Raw genomic sequence first — 22,154 nt, forward strand, 5'->3', positions numbered from 1 at the left:
TTTATTGCTAATAAAGTACTTTTAAAATATGGTCACTGTCATGATAAAAGAAACATTGCAGTTAATTTGTACACAGCAATAGCTGACACAAAGCAATGTGAACTGAAAACCTGATTTTGATGAGCAATAAATATTGGCTAGAAATATTCAATGCATGTTGGATTTTTTTTTAAAAATCTTGTTTTCTCAGGAAGAATATACCAAGTACTGCACTTCTGCTTCCTAGTTGTGAAACCTGAAGGGCTTCAGAAAGGATTTACAAGGATGTTGCCAGGGTTGGAGGGTATGAGCTATAGGGAGAGGTTGAATAGGCTGGGGCTGATTTCCCTGGAGCGTCGGAGGCTGAGGGGTGACCTTATAGAGGTTTAGAAAATCATGAGGGGCACGGATTGGGTAAATAGACAGTGATTTCTCTGGGTGCGGGAGTCCAGAACCAAAGGATGAGAGGGGAAACATTTGAAAGGGACCTGAAGGGAAACTTTTTCACACAAAGGGTGGTGCGTGTAGGGAATGAGCTGCCAGAGGATGTGTTGGAGGCTGGTACAATTACAACATTTAAAAGGCATCTGGAAGGGTATATCAAAAAGAAGAGTTTACAGTGATATGGGCCAAGTGCTGGCAAATGGGACTAGATTAAGTTAGGACATCGGGTCGGCATGGATGGGTTGGACCAAAGGTCCGTTTGCATGCTGTACATCTCTATGACTCTATCAGTGGACTGCTGTTACAGCTATTGAGGTCACACTGACAGGGTCTGGGAGTGAAAGGTGTCTGGGCCTGTTTTTGTGTCAGTAGAGATTGATGCTAAGTTGACTTCCATTCCTATCCCAATTTAAAATCGGGTCTGGATGAAATTTAAAGAATTACGAAGTGCCAAGGAGTTAGTCTTCAAGTAGAGGGCTAAAAATAAGAATCTAAGATTAATTCCACTTAAAGGGGTAATTCTATGACATGTTATAACTGAAAAGTTTCTCTAGCCTGGAGTTTCACAAACACTGAGTGCTATCAATGAGGAGTGTCCTTAATGAAGGGTCTAGTTGCTCAACTCATGCAAACAATGCCTCACTAACAGCAAGTTCCTCCAAACAAACATCTCACTCGCTAGAAATCTTATTAACAAGGAAATTGACTAATAAAGAATCTCGTTAATAAGGAGTTTCAATAAAAGGAAGACTAGCTAATGAAGGATCACACTAATGGGAAGATTTGCCAATTAAGCAGCTCACTAAGAAAGTGTCTGACTGATGAGATGGCTTATGAAACAGGGGTCTTGCTATCAAGAAGTCCATATAGTGCCGTATGAACATAGTGTGGTGTGAGGTGCAGCTGAAGCATTGCCCAGTTCAATCTGCCCAATGTATTGACTCACTCAATGTACTTCATGGAGACTTTCTCAGAATGGTTGGAGCTGAGGATGCATTCCTGAATTTGCAGTGCTGCGAGACGGATAGCAGTGTTGCATTTCATCTCCATCGCAAACCTCTCCAGCAGCACATCATTGCAACTCTGTAAAAGAGATTACTAAAGGCATCAGACAGCAATCTAGAAAATATCCACACAAATTGCCACCACTTACAAATGCTTTCACAAAATTACAGAATAGAATAAAACTATGCAACAGAAAAATGCCCCTTGGTCCATCAAGTATGCGCTTGTCAAAAACCCCTTTTCCAGAACTTGGTCCATAGCTTTGTCTGTCTTGGCTTCGCAAGTGCATTGTGTTGCTGCTGGTTCTTTGAACAATCTGTCCAGTTAAACCAACACCCTAGTTCTTTCCTTGTAGCTCTACATATTTTCTTTACAACTACGTATCCAAAACTAATCAAAGGCTCTGTGGTACAGTGGCAGTGTCCCTACCTTTGAGCTAGGAGTTTTGGCTGTAAGTCCCATCTGCTCCAGAGGTGTGTAAAAACACCTCTGAGCTCTGAAGGGAGGTGATCATTTAGTGGTACAACTGGACTCTTAACCCAGAGACCCAGGTAATGTTCTGGGGACCTGGGTTTGAATCCCACCATGGTAGATGCTGGAAACTGGAATTCAATAAAAATCTGGAATTAAAAGTCTAATGATAACAGTGAACCATTGTTGGTGAAAAACTCATCTAGGTCACGAACATTCCTTAGGGAAGGAGTCTGCCATCCTTACCGTCTGGCCTACATGTGACTCCAGACCCACAGCAATGTGGTTTGACTTTTAACTGCCATCTGGACAATTCGGAATGGGCAACAAATGTTAGCCTAGTCAGTGATGCCCTGATCCCATGAATTAATTTAAAAAACAGGTTGAGTAGAAATTATCTACAAACACTAAACAAATCTTACTGTTAAACCTACATCCACCATTCTTTTTCAGGCAGTGAATTTCAGATTATAACACACTGAATATAAAACTTTCACCTCCTTTCTCATAAATTATTTTTCTGCTGCATGGAATCCTGAAATTCCTGCAGGATCTTTCGAACCGGAAGTCATTGAAATCTACAGGACCTCTGAGAGGGAACATTGCTCATCTGCCCACTGTTCTTTGACCTTAAACCAGTGCCTTCAGGTTAGGAACCAAAGTGAAAATAATGAAAACAGTTTCTTTTCATTTACTCAGTCAAAGCCGCTTGTATTTATAGACACCCGTATTAAATCTCCCCTTAATTTTCTTGGCTCTGCAGAGAACCACTTCACTTTCTCTAGCTGCTACAAAACTCAAATTGCCAATCCCCACATGTCAACTATAATTTTAACCATGAATACAGAACATCTCACAAATACCGAAATTGCTGGATGTATGAAAATTAAGTCCAGCTAGTTCACCATCTGCAATCTTGCTATATTAATTGTACAATGATAATATTACTATTAACTAATCACGGTAATTCATCCCTAACTATTAGTCTGCAACAGATGCAGACAGGTGTGCAAAACCACTGGAGGTGGGGATTTTGGCGGATCCAAAGTCACCCATTTCTCCTAGACTAGCCACACTTATCAAATGTCATGTTTATATGACTTATCCAAAGTTGCTATTGTCCGAAAGTAATCTATTTAATTTTTATGTGAATCACCCAAGCTGATTTACTCCATTGCCTTAGAGGTATGTTCCTCAATGTCCTCATCGAAATATTTTTAAAATTAATTTAGGGGATGAGGGTATCACTGACCACATCCCTTAATTACCCAGAGGGTGGTTTCAGAGTCAACCACATTGCTGTGGGTCTGGGTCACATGTATGTAGTTTCCTTCCCTGAAGGATTTTAGTGTACTGGATGCGTTTCTCCCAACAATCAACATTTAACCCTTAATTCCAGATAATTCAAATTCCACCATCTGCAGTGGCAGGATTTGTTCCCAGGCTCCTAAAACATTAGCTGGGTCTCTGGATTAATAGTCCAGTGATATTAGCACGAGGTCATAATCTCCCCTAATGTACTTCAGAGTATTAGTTTTGAATATATTCCACTTTAAGCGCAGAATACGTCCTCCGGCTTTATCGATCTTGGGAAACAGAACCTTTTTTGGCGTGGTCAGTCATGATTGTTATAAGGGGCTTACCATGATCCTTCATGTCAAATAGATACCTGTGAGTAGAGGTATTCAAAAGTAACTGGATCATCTTGTAAAAGTACAAGTGGATCTCTTGGCAGGAAACAAACCCTGAAGAGACACCTATAATCACGGGGCTCTTGCTTCTGGACCACCTGTGACAAGGTAGAAAACATTTATATCAGGAATTACCTTCTTATTGTCACACTGTGGAAATAATCAACAAAAAAATGTCTTTGAGCTTATGTTTTAACAAGAAGCATTCCGCACTGGGAGGTGTTGTGATACAGAGGAGGGGGGCTTCTCTGGATAAATTTGTTGATATCAGCCCAGGCTTCCTTTTGTTAAATAGAGGCCCAATTCCCAAGTTCTTTAATTATTTGCAATGCAATGCTATTTTTAGCAGTCTCAATAAAACTTGTTATTTCCATGCTGAATCAATTTTTACATACATTTTGCAGTTGAACAGATGAAATATAAGCATTAGGAACTGGGGCAGGCCATTTGCTCCACCATTCAACAAAATTAGAATTAACATGTACCTTAACTTCACCTTCCTGTACTATCTCCATATCCCTTTGTTCTTTTAGAACACAAAAATCTGCTCCCCTCTACCTTGAATAGGCTCAATGTCAGACCATCCTCAGCTCTCCAAAATACAGTTTTCCAAAGATTCACAACTCAACTCTCATCCCGGTCCTACTTGGGCAGCATCTCATTCTGAGAGTGTGAGTGACCCTATGTGCGAGATTCACCAGCCATGTGGGAACTTACAAAGGTGGGGAGTGACAGCCGAAGGGAAGGCTCTCGATGTGGACACGCCACCCGAAGAAGGATGGACCACCACTCTCTTTCCTCCCATCTTTTAACCAGTCTGCTTAAGAAAAGAGATGACCCATGCCAAGTATATCATGGCATTGCCAATGTAATATTTAGATCAAGTTAACAATTCCAAATACCTGTTAATTTCTTTTAATAATACAGTTCAGTTGCTGATGTTGGCACTCACTCACGTACCTTCATTTTATCAGGAGCAGGTTGGAGTGGACCGGAAGGCAGGTTGGAGTGGACCTGTCATATTTTATGTTATATGGGACATTAAGAACAGTCCCATGGATTTCCATTCTATCTCCTCCCATTCTTCTGAACTTCAAGAAACATTGAATTCATTTACTCAACCTTCCAACATAAGACAACCACCTCATTCTAGGAACCAGTCTGACTGGTCACAGCCCCTCTTCTGCTGTTACATCCTTCCTTTGGTAGATGGACCCAAACTGTACACAGTCGTTTAGATGTGACCTCACCAATATCCTGGAATTGTTGTGAGAAGACTGACTCCTATATCCAATCCAATTTTTTTCTCCAAAGTGAACGTACAATTTGCCTTCCCAGAAAAGTGATTACCAGGAAATACCATAGGTAATGCAGAGAGACATCTTCTTCACTCCTATGTTATGTAATATTGATCAGCATTTCTGAACCAGAATTTGATAAAGCCAAGAGATGCTGCTTTGTTCAAATTCCATTTACAAAGTCTCCAAAAACAGAACTTTTCTTTAGGCTGCAGCAAATGGAACAAACTATTCAAAATGCCAGACTTGGACAGCAGTCCAATATTAGGTAACAAAGCCAACAGATATAGAGGCAAAAACAGAAGTTGCTGGAAAAGCTCAGCAGGTCTGGCAGCATTTGTGAAGAGAAATCAGAGTTAATGCGACCCGGCGGGTCCAGTGACCCTTTCTCAGAACTGATACAGAGGATGGTTAAGGGTTTCATTCTGTAGACGTACATGTGGGTAACTTTAGATGTCTACTTAAAAGCTTGCAAACTCTCAAGGATATCACTCCCTCATGTACACAGTTCAAAGAAACCCCAACGTACCTGCTCAATGAGTTCATCATCATGTAAGAGATAGATCTTGTTGACAGTGTATCGTTCCTTCAAAACCAGAGCAAAATGCTCAATACAACGGATGGATAACTTTGACTTCAGGGTGAGGATGATATCCTTTCAAATTTCAGAAGAAAGGGAAAACAAAATTAATTTCTTATTGCCTTTCTGAATTTCCTATTGAAGATATATGGTCTTATTACCTATCCCCAGCTGCCTCACAGCGCCAGAGACCTGGGTTCAATTCCCGCCTCAGGCGACTGACTGTGTGGAGTTTGCACATTCTCCCCGTGTCTGTGGGTTTCCTCCGGGTGCTCCGGTTTCTTCCCACAGTCCAAAGATGTGCAGGTTAGGTGAATTGGCCATGCTAAATTGCCCGTAGTGTTTGGTGTAGGGGAATGGGTCTGGGTGGGTTGAGCTTTGGTGGGTCAGTGTGGACTTGTTGGGCCGAAGGGCCTGTTTCCACACTGTAGGTAATCTAATCTAAAATCCTCTCCTATTGGCTGATTCCTGGGATGAAGAGGTTGAGTTCTCAGGAACGGCTAAACAGGTTCGGCCATTATTCACTCGAGTGTAGAGGAATGAGGGGTGACCTGATTGAAACATATAGGATTCTTGGGGACGTGAAAGGCTGGATGTTGAGAAGATGTTTCCACTTGTAGGGGAATCTCGGACTAGGGGACATAGTTACAGAATGACATGGAAAAAAATTTCTTTTCCCGGAGCAAGGTGAATATCTGAATTCTCGATCACAAGGAGTTGTGGAGTTGAGATCCCTGAAAGTATTTAAAGAAGCACTAGGTAGATATTTAAAATATTAAGACGTGAGCATGAAACAGGTGTTGAGGGCTGGAGCAGATCAGCCATGATCTTGCATAATGGCAGGATAGGAGTCAGGGAGCTAAATGGCCTACTTCTCCACTTGTTCCTTATGTTCTTACGATCTAAGAAGACTCCGAAGCAACATGATAATAAGCACTGCAGAAATATGAAGGAAAAAGTGTTAAATCATCCCTAACATCCTGCCTTACTCACTGCCCAAGTCTGCAGTCCCTGTTCCATCCACAGTCTACATCTGCTGCTCCATTGCTGTGGGAACCCCCTGCTCTATCCAGTGTCCCAACCTCATCCTCCATCCACATTCATATCCCCTTCTCCACCCATTCTTCGAACCCCTTTTCCACCCACTCTCCCAAACTCCCGTCCCCATTCACTCTCCCAAACCCCCGTCCCCATCCACTCTCCCAAACCCCCGTCCCCATCCACTCTCCCAAACCCCCGTCCCCATCCACTCTCCCAAACCCCCGTCCCCCCACTCTCCCAAACCCCCGTCCCCATCCACTCTCCCAAACTCCCGTCCCCATCCACTCTCCCAAACCCCCGTCCCCATCCACTCTCCCAAACTCCCGTCCCCATCCACTCTCCCAAACCCCCGTCCCCATCCACTCTCCCAAACCCCCGTCCCCATCCACTCTCCCAAACCCCCGTCCCCATCCACTCTCCCAAACCCCCGTTCCCATCCACTCTCCCAAACCCCCGTCCCCATCCACTCTCCCAAACACCCGTCCCCATCCACTCTCCCAAACACCCGTCCCCATCCACTCTCCCAAACCCCCGTCCCCATCCATTCTCCCAAACACCCGTCCCCATCCACTCTCCCAAACCCCCGTCCCCATCCACTCTCCCAAACCCCCGTCCCCATCCACTCTCCCAAACACCCGTCCCCATCCACTCTCCCAAACACCCGTCCCCATCCACTCTCCCAACCCCCTTCTCTCCCCACTTTCCCAACCCCCTTTTCCAAACACTCTCCCAGAGCCCTTTCTTCACCCACTCTCTCAGCCCCCTTCTCCACCCACTCTCCCAAACCCTCATCCCCATCCACTCTGTCAAATCCCCGTCCCCATCCACTCTCCGAGCCCCCTTCACTATCCATTCTCCCAGCCCTTCTCCACCCACTCTCCCAGCACACTTCCCCATCCACTCTCCCAACCCCCTTCTCCTCCTACTCTCCCAATGCCCTTCTCCACCCACTCTCCCAACCCCCTTCTTCACCCACCCTCCCAACCCCCTTCTTCACCCACCCTCCCAATCATCTTCTCCACCCGCTCTGCCAGCCCTCTTTTACACCTACTGTCCCAAACCCCTTCTCCACTCTCTCTCCCAACCCCATTCATCACCCACCCTCCCAACTCCCTTCTTCACCCACCCTCCCAAACCCTTTCTCCACCCACTGTACCAACCCTCTTCTCCTCCCGCTGTCCAAACCCCCTTCTCCATCCACTCAGTACATCTCTTGCTCTATAATTTGTCCAAACCTATGCACCATCCACAACCCTGGTGCCTAATATATCGACTCAGAGGTCATGAAGTTCCTCTTTTTTCTCACACTGGCTTTAGGTGGTGAGTAATGTACCCCGGCCCTTGGCTGAGAAGACAGTCAGAGCTGACCGGTAAGCCTGGGTGAGTTTCCTGGCCCTTCATTGGGCTCAATGCTAGTATCCCTGGGTTGTCAGAAACTGCCTGCCAATCAGAGGCTAGCAGCCTTTGAGTCCTGAAGTCAGGCAAGGCCTACTCATCATGAGATCCAGCTGCAATAACACACGTCTTCTTTATCTTCTTGTCACAGTGTGGGAAGGCAATGGGGGATGGTCAGGGAGTTCAGAGGTAGATGCCATTTGGGGTAACTGGAGATCCCCCCTCCCAATCCGGCAGTGAGGTCACCCTGTTTTTTCAGGGAAACCAACCACCAGCAGGAATGTAAAGAGAGAGACATCGAAGGTGGTCATTTGAGGCTCTTCAGTGGCCAATAATTGATTACTTAAGACCTTAGCAGATTGAATAGGTTGCCCATGGACTTTCTTGACTAGAACTAATTAGTGACCATACATAAGGGTCGAGGGGGTTACCATATCTCCCAGTACCTCTGCCATTGGCAGGACGGAGCCCATTGTAATTAGCAGTCGTTCTTGCTTCCCTTTCCAACATCTATTGTCTGTCCTGTTCTGTCAATGTCTGAAAGCTTTTGAAAGCTTTTTTAATTGCTGGATACATTGACTCGCAAAAATGGAAAAGCATTTTCGGAGTTGACTTATTTCAGTTATCATCCGTGAATCTTGACAATCCTCACTGCAGAATTTGGCCTTTAGTGGATAAATGCTTTCATCCATTACGCAGTGAATACAAGACTTTGGATATTACCTTGAAAGTCAGATTAAAAATCAAGTGTTGACCGACAAGCCTACATCAATAATTTTTGTTCTATGTTTTGTTTGCTATTCTGTAGATTCGGTTGCTTTTGTATACTGTTCATGTGCATTAAAGAAATCGACAGCATTAGGACAACACATTTTTATCACCAAAAGATGTTCCAAAGTGCTTTAATGCTAAAGAGCTACTTCTGAAACGTGGACAGTATTGTACCTCAAAGTTCGCTAATTTCACAGATTACCAGATGGCTACAGTATAATCAATCTTGCTCTTTCAGTTCATAACCAAATTAAATTCTCAAAGAAATTATTGAACTATGATTCCATTCCAACCTCCAATGTCTCCAGACTGTCAGACTTTGGATTGACATTCAGTACTGATGAGAGAAGATTTTTTCAAACTGAATACCAGAAAGACTAAAGCTATTATCTTCAAGTCCTGCTGTGTTCTCTAGTTACCAATTCCACCTCGCTCTCAACTAGCTGAGGCTGAACCAGACTTTGCAACCTGGGAACCACATTTGACCAGAGATCTTACCACAAATCCACATCATCACTAAGACTGCCTATATCCCACCTCAATACTATTGCCTGACTCCATCCTCGACTCATCTATTGCTGAAACACTCTACTGCAAATTAATTATATTGAGGTCCGAATTCCTGCCCAGTGTCCCATCCCCCATCCTTCATAGATGATAGCTTAGCCAAAAATCTGTTGCCTACATTTAACTTACAGGTTCCTGTTCACCTGAACTCTGTCTCCTTGGTGTACATTGACTTGACCATTATCCTTCATTTCAAAACCCTCCATTTTCTTGACCATCCTTATTTCTGTGTGTCCTCCACTCCTATCATCCTCCAAGACATCTACATGCTTCAAATTCTGGCCTCATTCAACTCCCTGACTTTAAACATTCCATCGCTGATAGCCAAGTTCAGCATTTCCCTGCCTTTCCATTCCTTTCACCTCCTTTAAGACACATCGCTTTCACTAAGAGTTTTATCATTTATCCTAGTATCTCTTTATATGATTTGTGTCAATTTTGGTTTCATAAATGTCCTGTGAAACACCTGAGTAAATACACTCTCTAAATGCAGATTGTTGTCATTTTGATGTTGTTAATAAAAATCATGTTAATATAAGGGGCAGATCAGAATACTGAGACTCTGAAATAAAAAATAGAAAAAGCTGGAAATAATAAACTGGTCAGACTGTATCTATGGAGAGAGGAACAAAATTAAAGTTTCAGCATTAATGAAGAGCGTATTTCAGAATTAGAGAGAGTTGGAGATTTAACAGGTTCAAAATGAGTATTGCAGACAGAGAGCAGTGAGTGGTGAAAGAGAAAAAGGAAAGGTCTGTGATGGAAGGCAGGAGAGATTAAATGACAAGGTTTCACTGGGCAAAACAGGATGGTAATGAAACAAAAATTGGTGATGTAGTAATAGTGAAGAAGGTTATCTCAGAATACAATAGGATCTTGATCAGATGGGTCAATGGGCCGAGGAATGGCAGATGGAGTTTAATTTAGATAAATGTGAGGTGCTGCATTTTGATAGGGCAAATCAGGGCAGGACTTAGACACTTAATGGTAAGGTCCTGGGGAGTGCTACTGAACAAAGATACTTAGGAGTGCAAGTGCATAGTTCCTTGAAAGTGGAGTTGCAGGTAGACAGGGTAGTGAAGAAGGCAGTTGGCATGTTTGTCAGTGCATTGGTCAGTGCATTGAATATAGGAATTGAGAGGTCATGTTGCAACTGTACAGGAAACTGGTGAAGCAATTTATAAAATACTACATTCAATTCTGGTCACCTTGCTATAAGAAATACATTCTTAAGCTTGAAAGGGTTCAGAAAATGTTAAAAAGGATGTTGCCAGAGTTGGAGGGTTTGAGCTATATGGAGAGGCTGAACAGGCTGGGGCTGTTTTCCCTGGAGTGTCGGAGGCTGAGGGGTGACCTTATAGAGATTTATAGAAATCAGGAGGGGCATGGATAGGATGACTGGTCAAGGTCGTTTTCCCAGGATAGGGGAATCCAAAATTAGAGGGCATAGGTTTAAAGTGAGGGGGAAAAGATTTGACAGGGACCTGACAGGCAACTTTTTCACACAGAGGCTGGTGCATGTATGGAATGAGCCACCAGAGGACGTGTTGCAGGCTGGTACAATTGCAACATTTAAAAGGCATGTGAATGGGTAGATGAATAGGAAGAGATTAGAGGGGTATGGGCCAAATGTTGGCAAATGGGACTAGATCAGATTGGGATATCTGGTCAGCATGGTTGAGTTGGACCGAAGGGTCTCTTTCCGTGCTGCATGACTCCATGACTGTATGACAAGACAATCTAACTCATTTCAGTCAATCAGCCTGTTCCTTGAATTTGGAACCAGTCATTTATTGGATGTTTATGTCTCACCAGTGCTCCCAGAGGAGACCTCTGTTAAAAGGTAAGGTGCTGAATCTAACATTTACCAGAATGATAAATCCAATTCAATCTCACTATTATTTATATTAATGAATACTAGATTGCCCATAGCAACTTCCATGGTTAGATAACAAACCTGATATATTGAGTGAAATATATCCCTGGGATCACTTAGTGGCCGCAGCTTGTAAAAACATTATGGCACTTGAATGGAAGTGTTGATTTACAACATTCAGTGTTCATAAAGCATAAACAAAAATTGTGACAATGGAAAGTAACATTTGTAGACAGGAATGAATGGTCTAGAATTGGTTTTTAAATCAGAGTTAGATTTTAGGTTTTATTGTCACGTGTACTCAAGTATAAATGTACAGGAGTATGGTGACAAGTTACGATGCCGCCACACACGGCACCACGTTAAGTACAAAGTTAGGGGCAGCACGGTGACTCAGTGGTTAGCACTGCTGCCTCACAGTGCCAGGGACTGGGTTCGATTTCAGCCTCAGGCAACTGTCTGTGTGGGGTTTGCACTTCTCCCTGTGTTGACGTGGATTTCCTCAGGTGCTCTGGTTTCCTCCCACAGTCCAAAGATGTGCAGGTTAGGTAAATTGTCCATGCTAAATTGCCCACAGTGTTCAGGGATGTGTAGGTTAGATGCATTAGTCAGGGAAAATGTAAAGTAATAGTGTAGGGGAATGGGTCTGGATGAGATACTCTTCGGAGGGTCAGTGTGGACTTGTTGGGCCAAAGGGCCTGTTTCCATACTGTAGAGATTCTATAAAAGTTCTACCTAGTTACAAACTTTTAAGTACAAAAATGTGAAATAAAGTAAAAAAGCACCATCATCTCTCTCCTATATTTTTGTCACTAACGCTACTTTAATCCATTGACAACTGAATTAAAAGTTTTCACTCATTTACTGCCCTCTCCACCAAGCCTATCCCCAACACCTCCTCCCTCCCTCCTACCCCACCCCCAGTAGATGGTTAAAACTAATAGTACATTCAAAGCTGAGCAAAATCAACAAACGGGAGAATTCACAGCATGGAACAAAGAACACCTATAGCCGTCATTACCTTCACTGTTGTATTTTTCTCAAATCGAAAAGCTTTGGTCTGTCCATTTTCCAAATACACCTTGAGAACACTGGGCATGAAGAGTAGCGAGTTACCCTGTGGGAATGATAAAACGCAAAATTCTAGGATTATTTATGAAAACAGATAAGCAAAATAACATAATAGACTCCTCATTATCTTTGTTACAAATACTAAAATGAGGGACAGCAGAGAGAGATTGTGTGTACCATATATAAAATATATAGGTGTGGATGTATTTGTGTGTATGCATGTGTGTGCATGCATATATATGTTTCTGTATATCTTTGTGTGTGTGTGTATGCATTTGTGTGTGTTTGCCTGTGTGTTTGTGTGTGTCTGCGTATGTGTGCCTGTGTGGGTGTCGGTATCTGTGCTTGTGTGTGTGTGTCTGTATCTGTGTCTGTATGCGTCGGTGTTTGTGCATATATCTGTCTGTCTGTGTCTGTGTACCTGTTTTTGTGTTTGTGCTTAGTGATATGTACAGTTTGCCTCCAATATCCCTCCTGAAGTTTCAGATCCAATCTCTCCAGGTATTCATGAACTTCTTGCTGTCATTTTGTTCCAAAGTTCACTCACACACACACACATCCATAGAAAAGCTCAGCCAATCCTTTGGGATTAAACAACCAAAAAAAACCCCATCACAGCCACAGGAGTTTTCTATGTTTTGTCCGGAGACCAAGCCAAACAAAGCAACTGGTTTGGAGGGACTACACTGAAGATCAGGAATCCAGGGTGGGGTTAAGGTAGTGTGCTTCTTATGCCGAAAGTTTCAGATTTCCAGCCTTATTAAGGGCCTTGTGTTAGGTTTAGATTAGATTCCCTACAGTGTGGAAACAGGCCCTTCGGCCCAACCGGTCCACAACGACCCTCCAACGAGTAACTCACCCAGACCCATCCCTCTCTGACTAATTCACCTAACACTATGGGCAATTTAGCACGGTCAATACACCTGACTTGCACACCTTTGTGACTGTGGGAGGAAACCGGAGCACCCGGAGGAAACCCACACAGACACGGGGAGAAAATGCAAACTCCACACAGACAATCGGCCAAGGCTGGAATCAAACCTGGGACTTTGGTGCTGTGAGGCAGCAGTGCTAACCATTGAGCCACCGTGCTGCCCAAAGTAGAGTTGGTAGATCTAATGAAGGACATACAGTTACTTCAGATTAGTGAAAGAAGGCCTCAAAACGTGGCTAGTTGGAGGGCACTAAATTTTGTTCTGGGCATCCAAAAAAGTAGTGGCATAACTGAGAGTTGGCACCATGGTATGAAGTATCAGGGGATCCAAAGTCCACACATGTCTGGAGCACAAACTGTTTTTTATAACCTGATGGGGAAGACACACAGGTTCCTTCCAGTTCCACATTATCTGGAGGGAGGCAGAAGTAGGAAACCACAGACCAGTTATGTGTGGCACCTTATCAAATGCTTTCCAGAAGTCCAGATATACTACATCTACAGGACCCCCATTACCCACTTCACTTGTTACATCTTCAAAGAGTTCTAGCAAATTAAATGAATTACTCTTCACAAAGAAAATGAATTATTCTTCATCAAACCACACTGACTGTGGTGGGTTGTTTTTACTTTACAAATGTGATACTACTTAATAATGAATTCAAACAATTTCCCAATAACAGACAATAAACTAACCATTCTGTGGTTTCTTACTTTCTATTTCCCTCCCGTTTTGAACTATTGTCTTCCATTAACAATTTTCCATCCACTAGAACCTTTCCAGATTCCAGGACATTTTGGAATACTATAATTAATGTATCCACTATCCCCGCTGTCACTTCCTTTAAGACTATAGGGTATAGGTCATCAGATCCTGGGGACTTGTCTGCCTTTAATCCCAATACTTTGCTCAGAATTTTCTCCCTATTGATGGTGATTGCTACAAATTCTACCTTTTCTATAATCTCTGCATTACCTGTTACCATTGGGATGGTTTCAGTGTCTTTCACTGTGCAAACTGAGGTAAAATATTGATTTAGAGTCTCTGCCATTTCTATGCTCCCCACTATTAATTCCTCGACCTCGAAAGGGCCAACATTCGTCTTAGCTACTCTCCTTTTTATATACTGATAAAATTATTTGCTGTCTGTTTTTATATTTTGAGCTAGTTTTCTTTCATAATTAACCTTCGTTCTTTTTATTACTTTTGAGTCACCCTTTGCTGTTCTTTAAAAGTTTCCCAATCCTCCAGCCTGCTACTGCCCTTTGCAATATGGCATGCCTTAGTTTTTGCCCTGATGTTACCTTTAACTTCCTTAGTTAGCTATGGATGCATTTATCCCTCTTATATTCTTTTCTTCCTTTCTAAATATATTTTAGTTGGAGGAATTAAATATCTCCTTTAATGTTCATCAATAGTCCTACATTTTAGTCTTTCCGCCTGGCCCACTGGGCCAAATCTGTCGATTTCCCTATGTAATTACCTTTGTTTAATTCTAGAATACTAGTATGGGACTCAGGTTTCACTATCGCTCGCCGCAATCAACATTATTCAGGCCCTCAGGAAGTATAAAGCCAATAAGGCACCTAGTGTTTTATAGAAAAATACAAGTTACCCAGTCCAGAACATACTGGGAGCAAATCAGATTAATTATAATCTGGCTGAACTAGTCAGTGGGCTAAATGCCTGTGGAAGGCACAAACCTGTACTTGGCCATTGACGATCACTTCCTCAGCGAAGTGTACTTTGACTGGGTTGCTTTTCAATCTGGCTCGCTTTTCTTCAGTAATAAATGATGACTTGGGCCCCTGTATACAAACAGAAACCATGGCACTTAAACAACAGCTTTGACGTTTTGTGTTGACAATGTGTGGCAATTGGGAAAGCCCTGCACTGATGTTCTGAGTTCCAAAAGTTTGATTGTAACCTAAAATACGAACATACAAACAAGGATCAAGAGAGTAGGCCTATGAGCCCACTTCGCTCTTCAATAAAATCACGGCTGTTCTGATTTTATTGTAGGATCCAGGCCCTTCAGCCCAACAAGTCCACACCAACTCTCCAAAGAGTAACTCACCCAGACCCATTCTCCAATAGTAACCCCTGACTAATGCACCTAACCTACACACCCCTGAATACAATGGGTAATTTAGCACTACCAATTCACCTAACCTATACACCCCTGAATACGATGGACAATTTAGCACTACCAATTCACCTAACCTACACACCTCTGAATACAATGGGCAATTTAGCACTAACAATTCACCTGACCTACACATCTTTGGACTGTGGGAGAAAACCGGAGCACCTGAAGGAAAACCACACAGACACGGGAAGATTGTGCAAACTCCACATGGTCACCCGAGGCTGGAATCGAACCCAGGTTCGTGACCGTGTGAGGCAGCACTGCTAACCACTGAGCCATCATGCCTCCTCTTGATTTTAACCTCAACTCTACATTCCTGCATCTCCCTGATAATCTTTCAACTCCTCAGTCATCAAGAATCTGTCGACCTCTGCCTTAAAAAATATTTAAATATTCTGCATCCACTGCCTCATGAAGAAGGGAATTCTAAAGGCCCACAACCCTTTGAGAGAAAAAGGGTTTCCTCATCTTTGTTTTAAATGGGTGCCCCCCATTTTAAAATAATGATCTCCAGTTCTCAGATTCTCCCACAGAGGAAACCTGAATTCTTTCAGCATTCACCCGTTCAAGACCCCTTGAGATTTTAGATGTTTTAGTTAATTCACTTATAACTCTTCAAAACTCCACGGGATACAAGCCCATCCTATCTAGCCTCTCCATCTAAGGCAATCCACTTATTCCAGGTATTCCTTCTCTGAACTGCTTCCGATGCGTTAACATCCTTCCATAAGTACAGTGACCAATACTGTATACAGTACTCCAGATGTGGTCTCCCCAAAGCCCTGTAAAATTAATGTATAATCTCCTTACTCTTACAGTTAATTCTCCTTGCAATAAACCATTCAAATTGCGCCACGTGACCTTTTGTATCCATCTGAAAGAGGACATGGCATCTCGGTTTAATAATTCAACTGTAAAAGTCTAGTGCTTGCCTCAGTCTTGCACTGAAGCTCATCCAATATCCCCGTAATAGCATGTACTTCTAGCTAGATAGAGAGAGCTGGAGGTCTGGTTGATGGGTGCTGCTCCACTTTAGGATATGCTGAGATTAATGATCAAATCTTCGTTTGTATCCTGCATAAAGCCTGGAAACTTCTTTGATTATGTAGCTTGATAACACATCACACAAGACAAATGGCCACTGAAGCATGAATCAAACCCTTCTGACGTGAGCTGGTTGAAGTTGTGTCAAACTTGGAGCAGTGCACAGTCTCATCAAGCCCCATCAAATGTTAATTGAACATAAAGCACCATCCTATTCTGAATCAGGTGGCTTTCTGCAAGCTTACTTCAAGACATCTAGTTCTCTTAATCCTAAGGAAACAGGGTCAATTGAAGTTTGATAAATTTTTGTTGGAATACTCAGCGACAGTGAGTAGACAGAGATGAGGTACAGCTGACTGAAGGAACAGGCCAAATAGCCTGCTCCTGTTCCGTGTCCAAAATCAAGTGCTCACAGTAAATGTCAGCATCCATCCCATCTATAGATCTGTATATCTGTTAGTTATTTCACTTATAACTCTTCAAATCTCCACGGGATACAAGCCCATCCTGTCTAGCCTCTCCTTCTAAGGCATGTCATTCAAACTGCCATTGCGAATGCCAGACTAAAGTATTTGGGAATGAATCTGAATCACGTCGAGTGAATCTCTCCTGGACTGCAACCGAGTTGTGAATAAACCCATAGAATTCCGACAGTGTAGAAACAGGTCATTGGCCCAACAGGTCCATACCGATCCTCTGAAGTGTATCCCACCCAGACCCATTCCCCTACCATATATCTCTACATTTCCCCTGACTAATGCACTTAACCCACACATCCCTGAACACTACGGGCAATTTAGTAATTTAATATGGAAACTTCACACAGACAGTCGCCCGAGGCTGGAATCGAACCGATGACCATGAGTAGCATTGGAAAGCTCTGCTTTTAAAAGTCGAAAGATTGTACTTACAGGGGTATTTCGCAGGACAGTCACTGTAACAGTGTTACCACATTCCCTGCAATAAACAATTTGACAAATATTAAAGCAATATTGGTCCAGTGCAGAAAAAAAGGACGCTTGACTAAAACCTGCAAAATTAAGCTGCTGGCACAGAATATTATTTTCCGGGATCACAGGCTTGAACTTAACAGCAACACATAAGACTCATAAGAGTTGTACAGCGTCCAACTTGTCCTCACTGACCAGACATCCCAATCTGATCTAGTCCGTCTATCTCACTCAGATTGTAGTTCAATGTTAAAAATAAAATTGCTACGATCTTACAAGACCCATGGGACTGCTCTCTCATTTGAGAAAGAGAGGTGACTGATGAATTAGAATTAGGTTCAGTGTCACGTGTGCTCAAGTTACAAAAGTCCTGGAGTGCAGTGAAAAGTGTACAATGTCACCAACACACAGTGGCACCTTAAGTACAAAATACCTAGGTATAAATCTCAGGTATAAAATTAGAGAAAATAAAGAAAGAAGTTACAGAACATGACAGATATACACAGTATATGTTAGGAAAATAAGAAATAAAGAAATAAAAAGATTCACATTGCAGTCTTTCTATTGTTGGGGGGGATTCAGAACTAGAGGGCATAAGTTTAGAGTGAGAGGGGAAAGATATAAAAGGGATTGAAGAAGCAACGTGTTCACGCAGCGGGTGGTGAATGTATGGAACGAGCTGTCAGAGGAAGTGGTGGAGGCTGGTACAATTACAACATTTAAAAGGCATCTGGATAGGTATATGAATAGAAAGCGTATAGAGAGATATTGGGCTAAGCGCTGGCAAATGGTACTAGATTAGGTTAGGATATCTGATCAGCATGGATGAGTTGGAGAAGGGTCTGTTTCTGTGCTGTACATCTCCATGACTCTCTGGCTCTATTAGGGCTTTCTGTAATGGTAGTGGTTTAACTTGAACCTCAGACAAGGGGAAAGGTTGAGAAGGAGAGTCCCTCATGGTAACCAATGTTTACACAAAGACATCAGCATCAGAAACATTTCTGGTAAACAATCGCACTAAAGCTCCAGTGTAAGTCCAGAGTTCAGATACAAAGGGTAAAGATGCCTTCCTATAAGCAGTCTCCCACAGCCCAGATTAAAGCAGAGTGAAGTCTAATGAAGACATCAGCCTTACACACTCTGGATGTGATCCTGAACACATTGGAGATTGAAATACATCCAAAGGAGTACAAGTCATAACTCAGACCATACTTAGTTTTACATATTTGGTTCTTACAAACCCTGCCTCCAATGTTTGGCACGTATTTAAATTAGGATGGCAGTGAGGTTTTCTATACAGGTGGGAACTCCATTCTATATATTCTGCTAAACAGTTCTTAAGATCCAGCCAGACAACACTGTTGAAGCCCAAGACCCTTGATGACACCTTTAACAGGAAGCAAATCAAATTCAGTAAAGTTCATTCTTTTGTAATGTTCACCACCTTAGCACTGAATCCTAGAGCTACAAGCATTGGACAGGAGAAATATATTCCAACAAAAGAGGCTCTGGGTTTGACAAATGCACACGCTACATACACCTTGCTTTGGTTTATCATTTATGAACAATCTTTAACTTAAAATGCTTTCTTTAACTGCATTCCTGATAGAATACACTGAATTATAAATAGTGGGACTAAGGATACAATGGAGAATTCATCTTAGGTAAGCAAGCAAGAACTCAACTGTGTCGATAATAGCGTGTTCAACTGTCTGTATTTATGGAGAAATTGGCTGTATGTGTAATAGGGTACTGGTTGTTTGTGTAGGGTACACAACAGAGTATTCAATAGTACTTGGAATGGAGTTCTTGATTGTGTGTATATAGAGTATTTGACTATATGTATATTCAAGTATTTGACTGTATGTATAACCTGACAGTGCACATATCAAAGAAGGAGGAAGTGAGGACTGCAGATGCTGGAGATCAGAGTCGAGAATGTGGTGATGGAAAAGCACAGCAGGTCAGGCAGCATCCAAGGAGCAGGGGAGTTGATGTTTCGGGAAAAAGCCCTTCATCAGAAATAAAGGGTTTCTGTTGAAGGGCTTTTGCCTGAAATGTCGATTCTCCTGCTCCTCGAATGCTGCTTGACCTGCTGTGCTTTTCCAGCACCACACTCTTGACGCATATCTAAGCATTCAATTGTGCATACGTTTGTCTTTGTATTTGAATTTTCAAATGTGTTTAAAATGGGGTATTCAATTGTGTTTGCATGTAATAGAGAACTTGCCCGGGTGTGTAATGGAATATTCAAACTTGTGCGTGAAAACTTACTCAACTGTCTGTGTAATGGAATTTTCGATTGAAATGTCGACAGTGCATGCAGCAGAATATTTGTCTCTGTGAGTAACTGAGAACTCAACTTTTGTTTGTGTAATCCAATATATGTAATGGTTTATATTATAGAACACTATTGTGCAAGATGTCTGGGTGAGCTGCTGTAGAACTAAGGAGACATATGACACTCAATTAAGTTGTGTTGGTGATCTCCCTTTAGAACTGCAAACAATTTTCTACACTTTAGCTTTGTTTTATTTTCTGAGTTTGCCACCAACAACTTGCATTTATATAGCACTTTGAAGGTCACAAAACTTCATAATTCAAACTTCATAGCAAGTTCACCTATTAAAGAACTTAAAGACAGCCCTCAAATAAGGTCATAGAGATGTACAGCACAGAAACAGACCCGTCAGTCCAACGTATCCATGCCGAATAGATATCCTAAATTAATCTAGTCCTATTTGCCAGCATTTGGCCCACATCCCTCTCAACCCTTCCTATTCAGATGCCTTTTAAATGTTGCAATTGTACCAGCCTCCACCACTTCCTCTGGCAGCTCATTCCATACATGCAGCACCCTCTGCGTGAAAAGCCCCTTAGGACCCTGTTATATCTTTCCCCTCTCACCCCAAACCTATGCCCTCTGGTTCTGGACTCTCCCATCCCAGGGAAAAGTCATGGCTATTTACCCTAACCAGGCCTCTCATGATTTAATAAACATCTATAAGGTCACCCCTCAGCCTCTGAAGCTCCAGAGAAAACAGCCCCAGCCTGTTCAGCCTCTCCCTGTAGCTCAAATCCTCCAACCCTGGCAACATCCTTGTAAATCTTTTCTGAAACCTTTCAAGTTTCACAACATACTTCCGATAGGAAGGAGACCAGAATTGCACACAATATTCCAACAGTGGCTTAACCAATGTCCTGTACATCCACAACATGACATCCCAACTCCTATGTTCAATGCATTGAACAATAAAGGAAACCATAACATCTTCTTCACTATCCTGTCTACCTGCCACTCTGGCCATTAATGATTAGCTGGTGGTAACTATTAAAACTTTACATTCAGTGAATGCGCTAAAAGGGTCCTCACCTAATAATGTTATCGATATGTTCCTGGGAAATTGTATCCAGAGGCATGTCGTTAATTTGTAAAATCTGGTCACCTGGGAATAGCTTTCCCTCTCCAGGACCACCTGAGAAGCAAAATGAAGTCAGCATATTTTTGAATGGAGCATTAGTTGTCCCTCACAGAAAGAGGAGAAAAAACTGAAAGTGCATGGGAAGGTATTAGCATATGCAAAGGATAAAAAAAACACAGATAATTATTCATACTTTTTTTTACAACTGCACATCTTGCTGTCTGAAGCTTGTCTCATCTCAATGAAAAGGGAATGATTGTGGAGAGAGAGAGAGAGGTGGATTGTACCTGTTTGTGACTTTCTTATAAAGAACTAGGGAACACAGATAATGTCAATGGAACGAAGGATTCTTGTGTGTGTTGAATAATCACAGCGTAGAACCATAGGACCAACATGCTAGAGATCATAAGGAAATTGATATTGGACCAAGGACAGGAGCTCACCAAAATAACCAAAGCAAATCTGCCTGTGTGGAGCTTCTACCTTCCCTCTCCATGTCTATGTGGGTTTCCTTCAGGTGCTCCGGTTTCCTGCCAGTCCAAAGATGTGCAGGTTAGGTGGATTGGCTGTGCTACATTGCCCCATAGTGTGTAGGCTAGGTGGGTTAACTGTGGTAAATGTGGAGTTAAGGAGATTGGGTGAGATGCTGTTCAGACGGTTAGTGCAGACTCAATGGGCCGAATAGCCTCTATCTGCACTGTAGGGATTCAATGATGATTCTATGAAAATAATGAACAAGTTAAAGGCATGAAAGGCACAAATCGCCCAGAGCAGAAGATTCCATGCCAGAGTTTTAAGGGAGAATTGGTGCAGACAATGCATCTGCCCTGACTGTAACCTGTCAAAGCTGAGGAACTGGTCCCATAGACTGAAAAAATTACTCATGTCACTCCAACAGTTGAGAAAGGGAGAAGAACTGTATCAGAGGTCAGATCAGTTTTCCTTCGTGTGAATCCAAGGAAAGTGATGGTACCAAACAGAATACCAGGCCGTGCACTCAGAGCATGTGCAGATCAACTGGCAGAGGTCTTCTCAGACACCTTCAACCTCTCCCTGCAGCGGGCCACTGTCCCTGCCTGTTTCAAGAGGGCCAACATCACCCCTGTGTCTCAGAAAGCTCACGCAGCACGTCTCAAGACTATCGCCCAGTGACCCTAACTTCAATGGTCATGAAGTGCTTTGAAAAGCTGGTCATGGCATTAATCAACTCCAGCCTTTCCACTACTCCTCTTGACCCACTCCAATTTGCCTATCAAACCAACAGATCCATGTCAGATGCCATATCACTTGCCCTTCACTCCTCCCTAGAACATCTTGACACCAAGAACAGCTACGTGAGTATCCTACTCATTGACTACAGTTCAGCCTTCAACACTATTATCCCCTCGAGACTGATTACTAAACTTACTGATTTGGACTAAGCCCCACTCTCTGCAACTGGATCCTCAGTTTCCTGACCCACAGG

General features: G+C 42.6%; 1 protein-coding gene across 1 annotated transcript in view; it reads right to left on the reverse strand.

The window, feature by feature from the left end:
• Positions 1–22,154, reverse strand: part of LOC132826248 (FERM and PDZ domain-containing protein 1-like) — a 60,322-nt gene that overhangs the window by 22,360 nt on the left and 15,808 nt on the right. The window contains exons 4-10 of the mRNA XM_060841964.1: positions 20,641–20,743; positions 17,229–17,274; positions 14,828–14,932; positions 12,140–12,235; positions 5,418–5,543; positions 3,569–3,688; positions 1,370–1,506 (exon numbers count right to left, since the gene is read on the reverse strand). Coding sequence (XP_060697947.1) covers positions 1,370–1,506; positions 3,569–3,688; positions 5,418–5,543; positions 12,140–12,235; positions 14,828–14,932; positions 17,229–17,274; positions 20,641–20,743 — 733 coding nt within the window. The remainder of the gene's footprint in view (positions 1–1,369; positions 1,507–3,568; positions 3,689–5,417; positions 5,544–12,139; positions 12,236–14,827; positions 14,933–17,228; positions 17,275–20,640; positions 20,744–22,154) is intronic.

This window comes from Hemiscyllium ocellatum, chromosome 2 (assembly GCF_020745735.1).
Source record: "Hemiscyllium ocellatum isolate sHemOce1 chromosome 2, sHemOce1.pat.X.cur, whole genome shotgun sequence".
Classification (NCBI taxonomy): Eukaryota; Metazoa; Chordata; class Chondrichthyes; order Orectolobiformes; family Hemiscylliidae; genus Hemiscyllium; species Hemiscyllium ocellatum.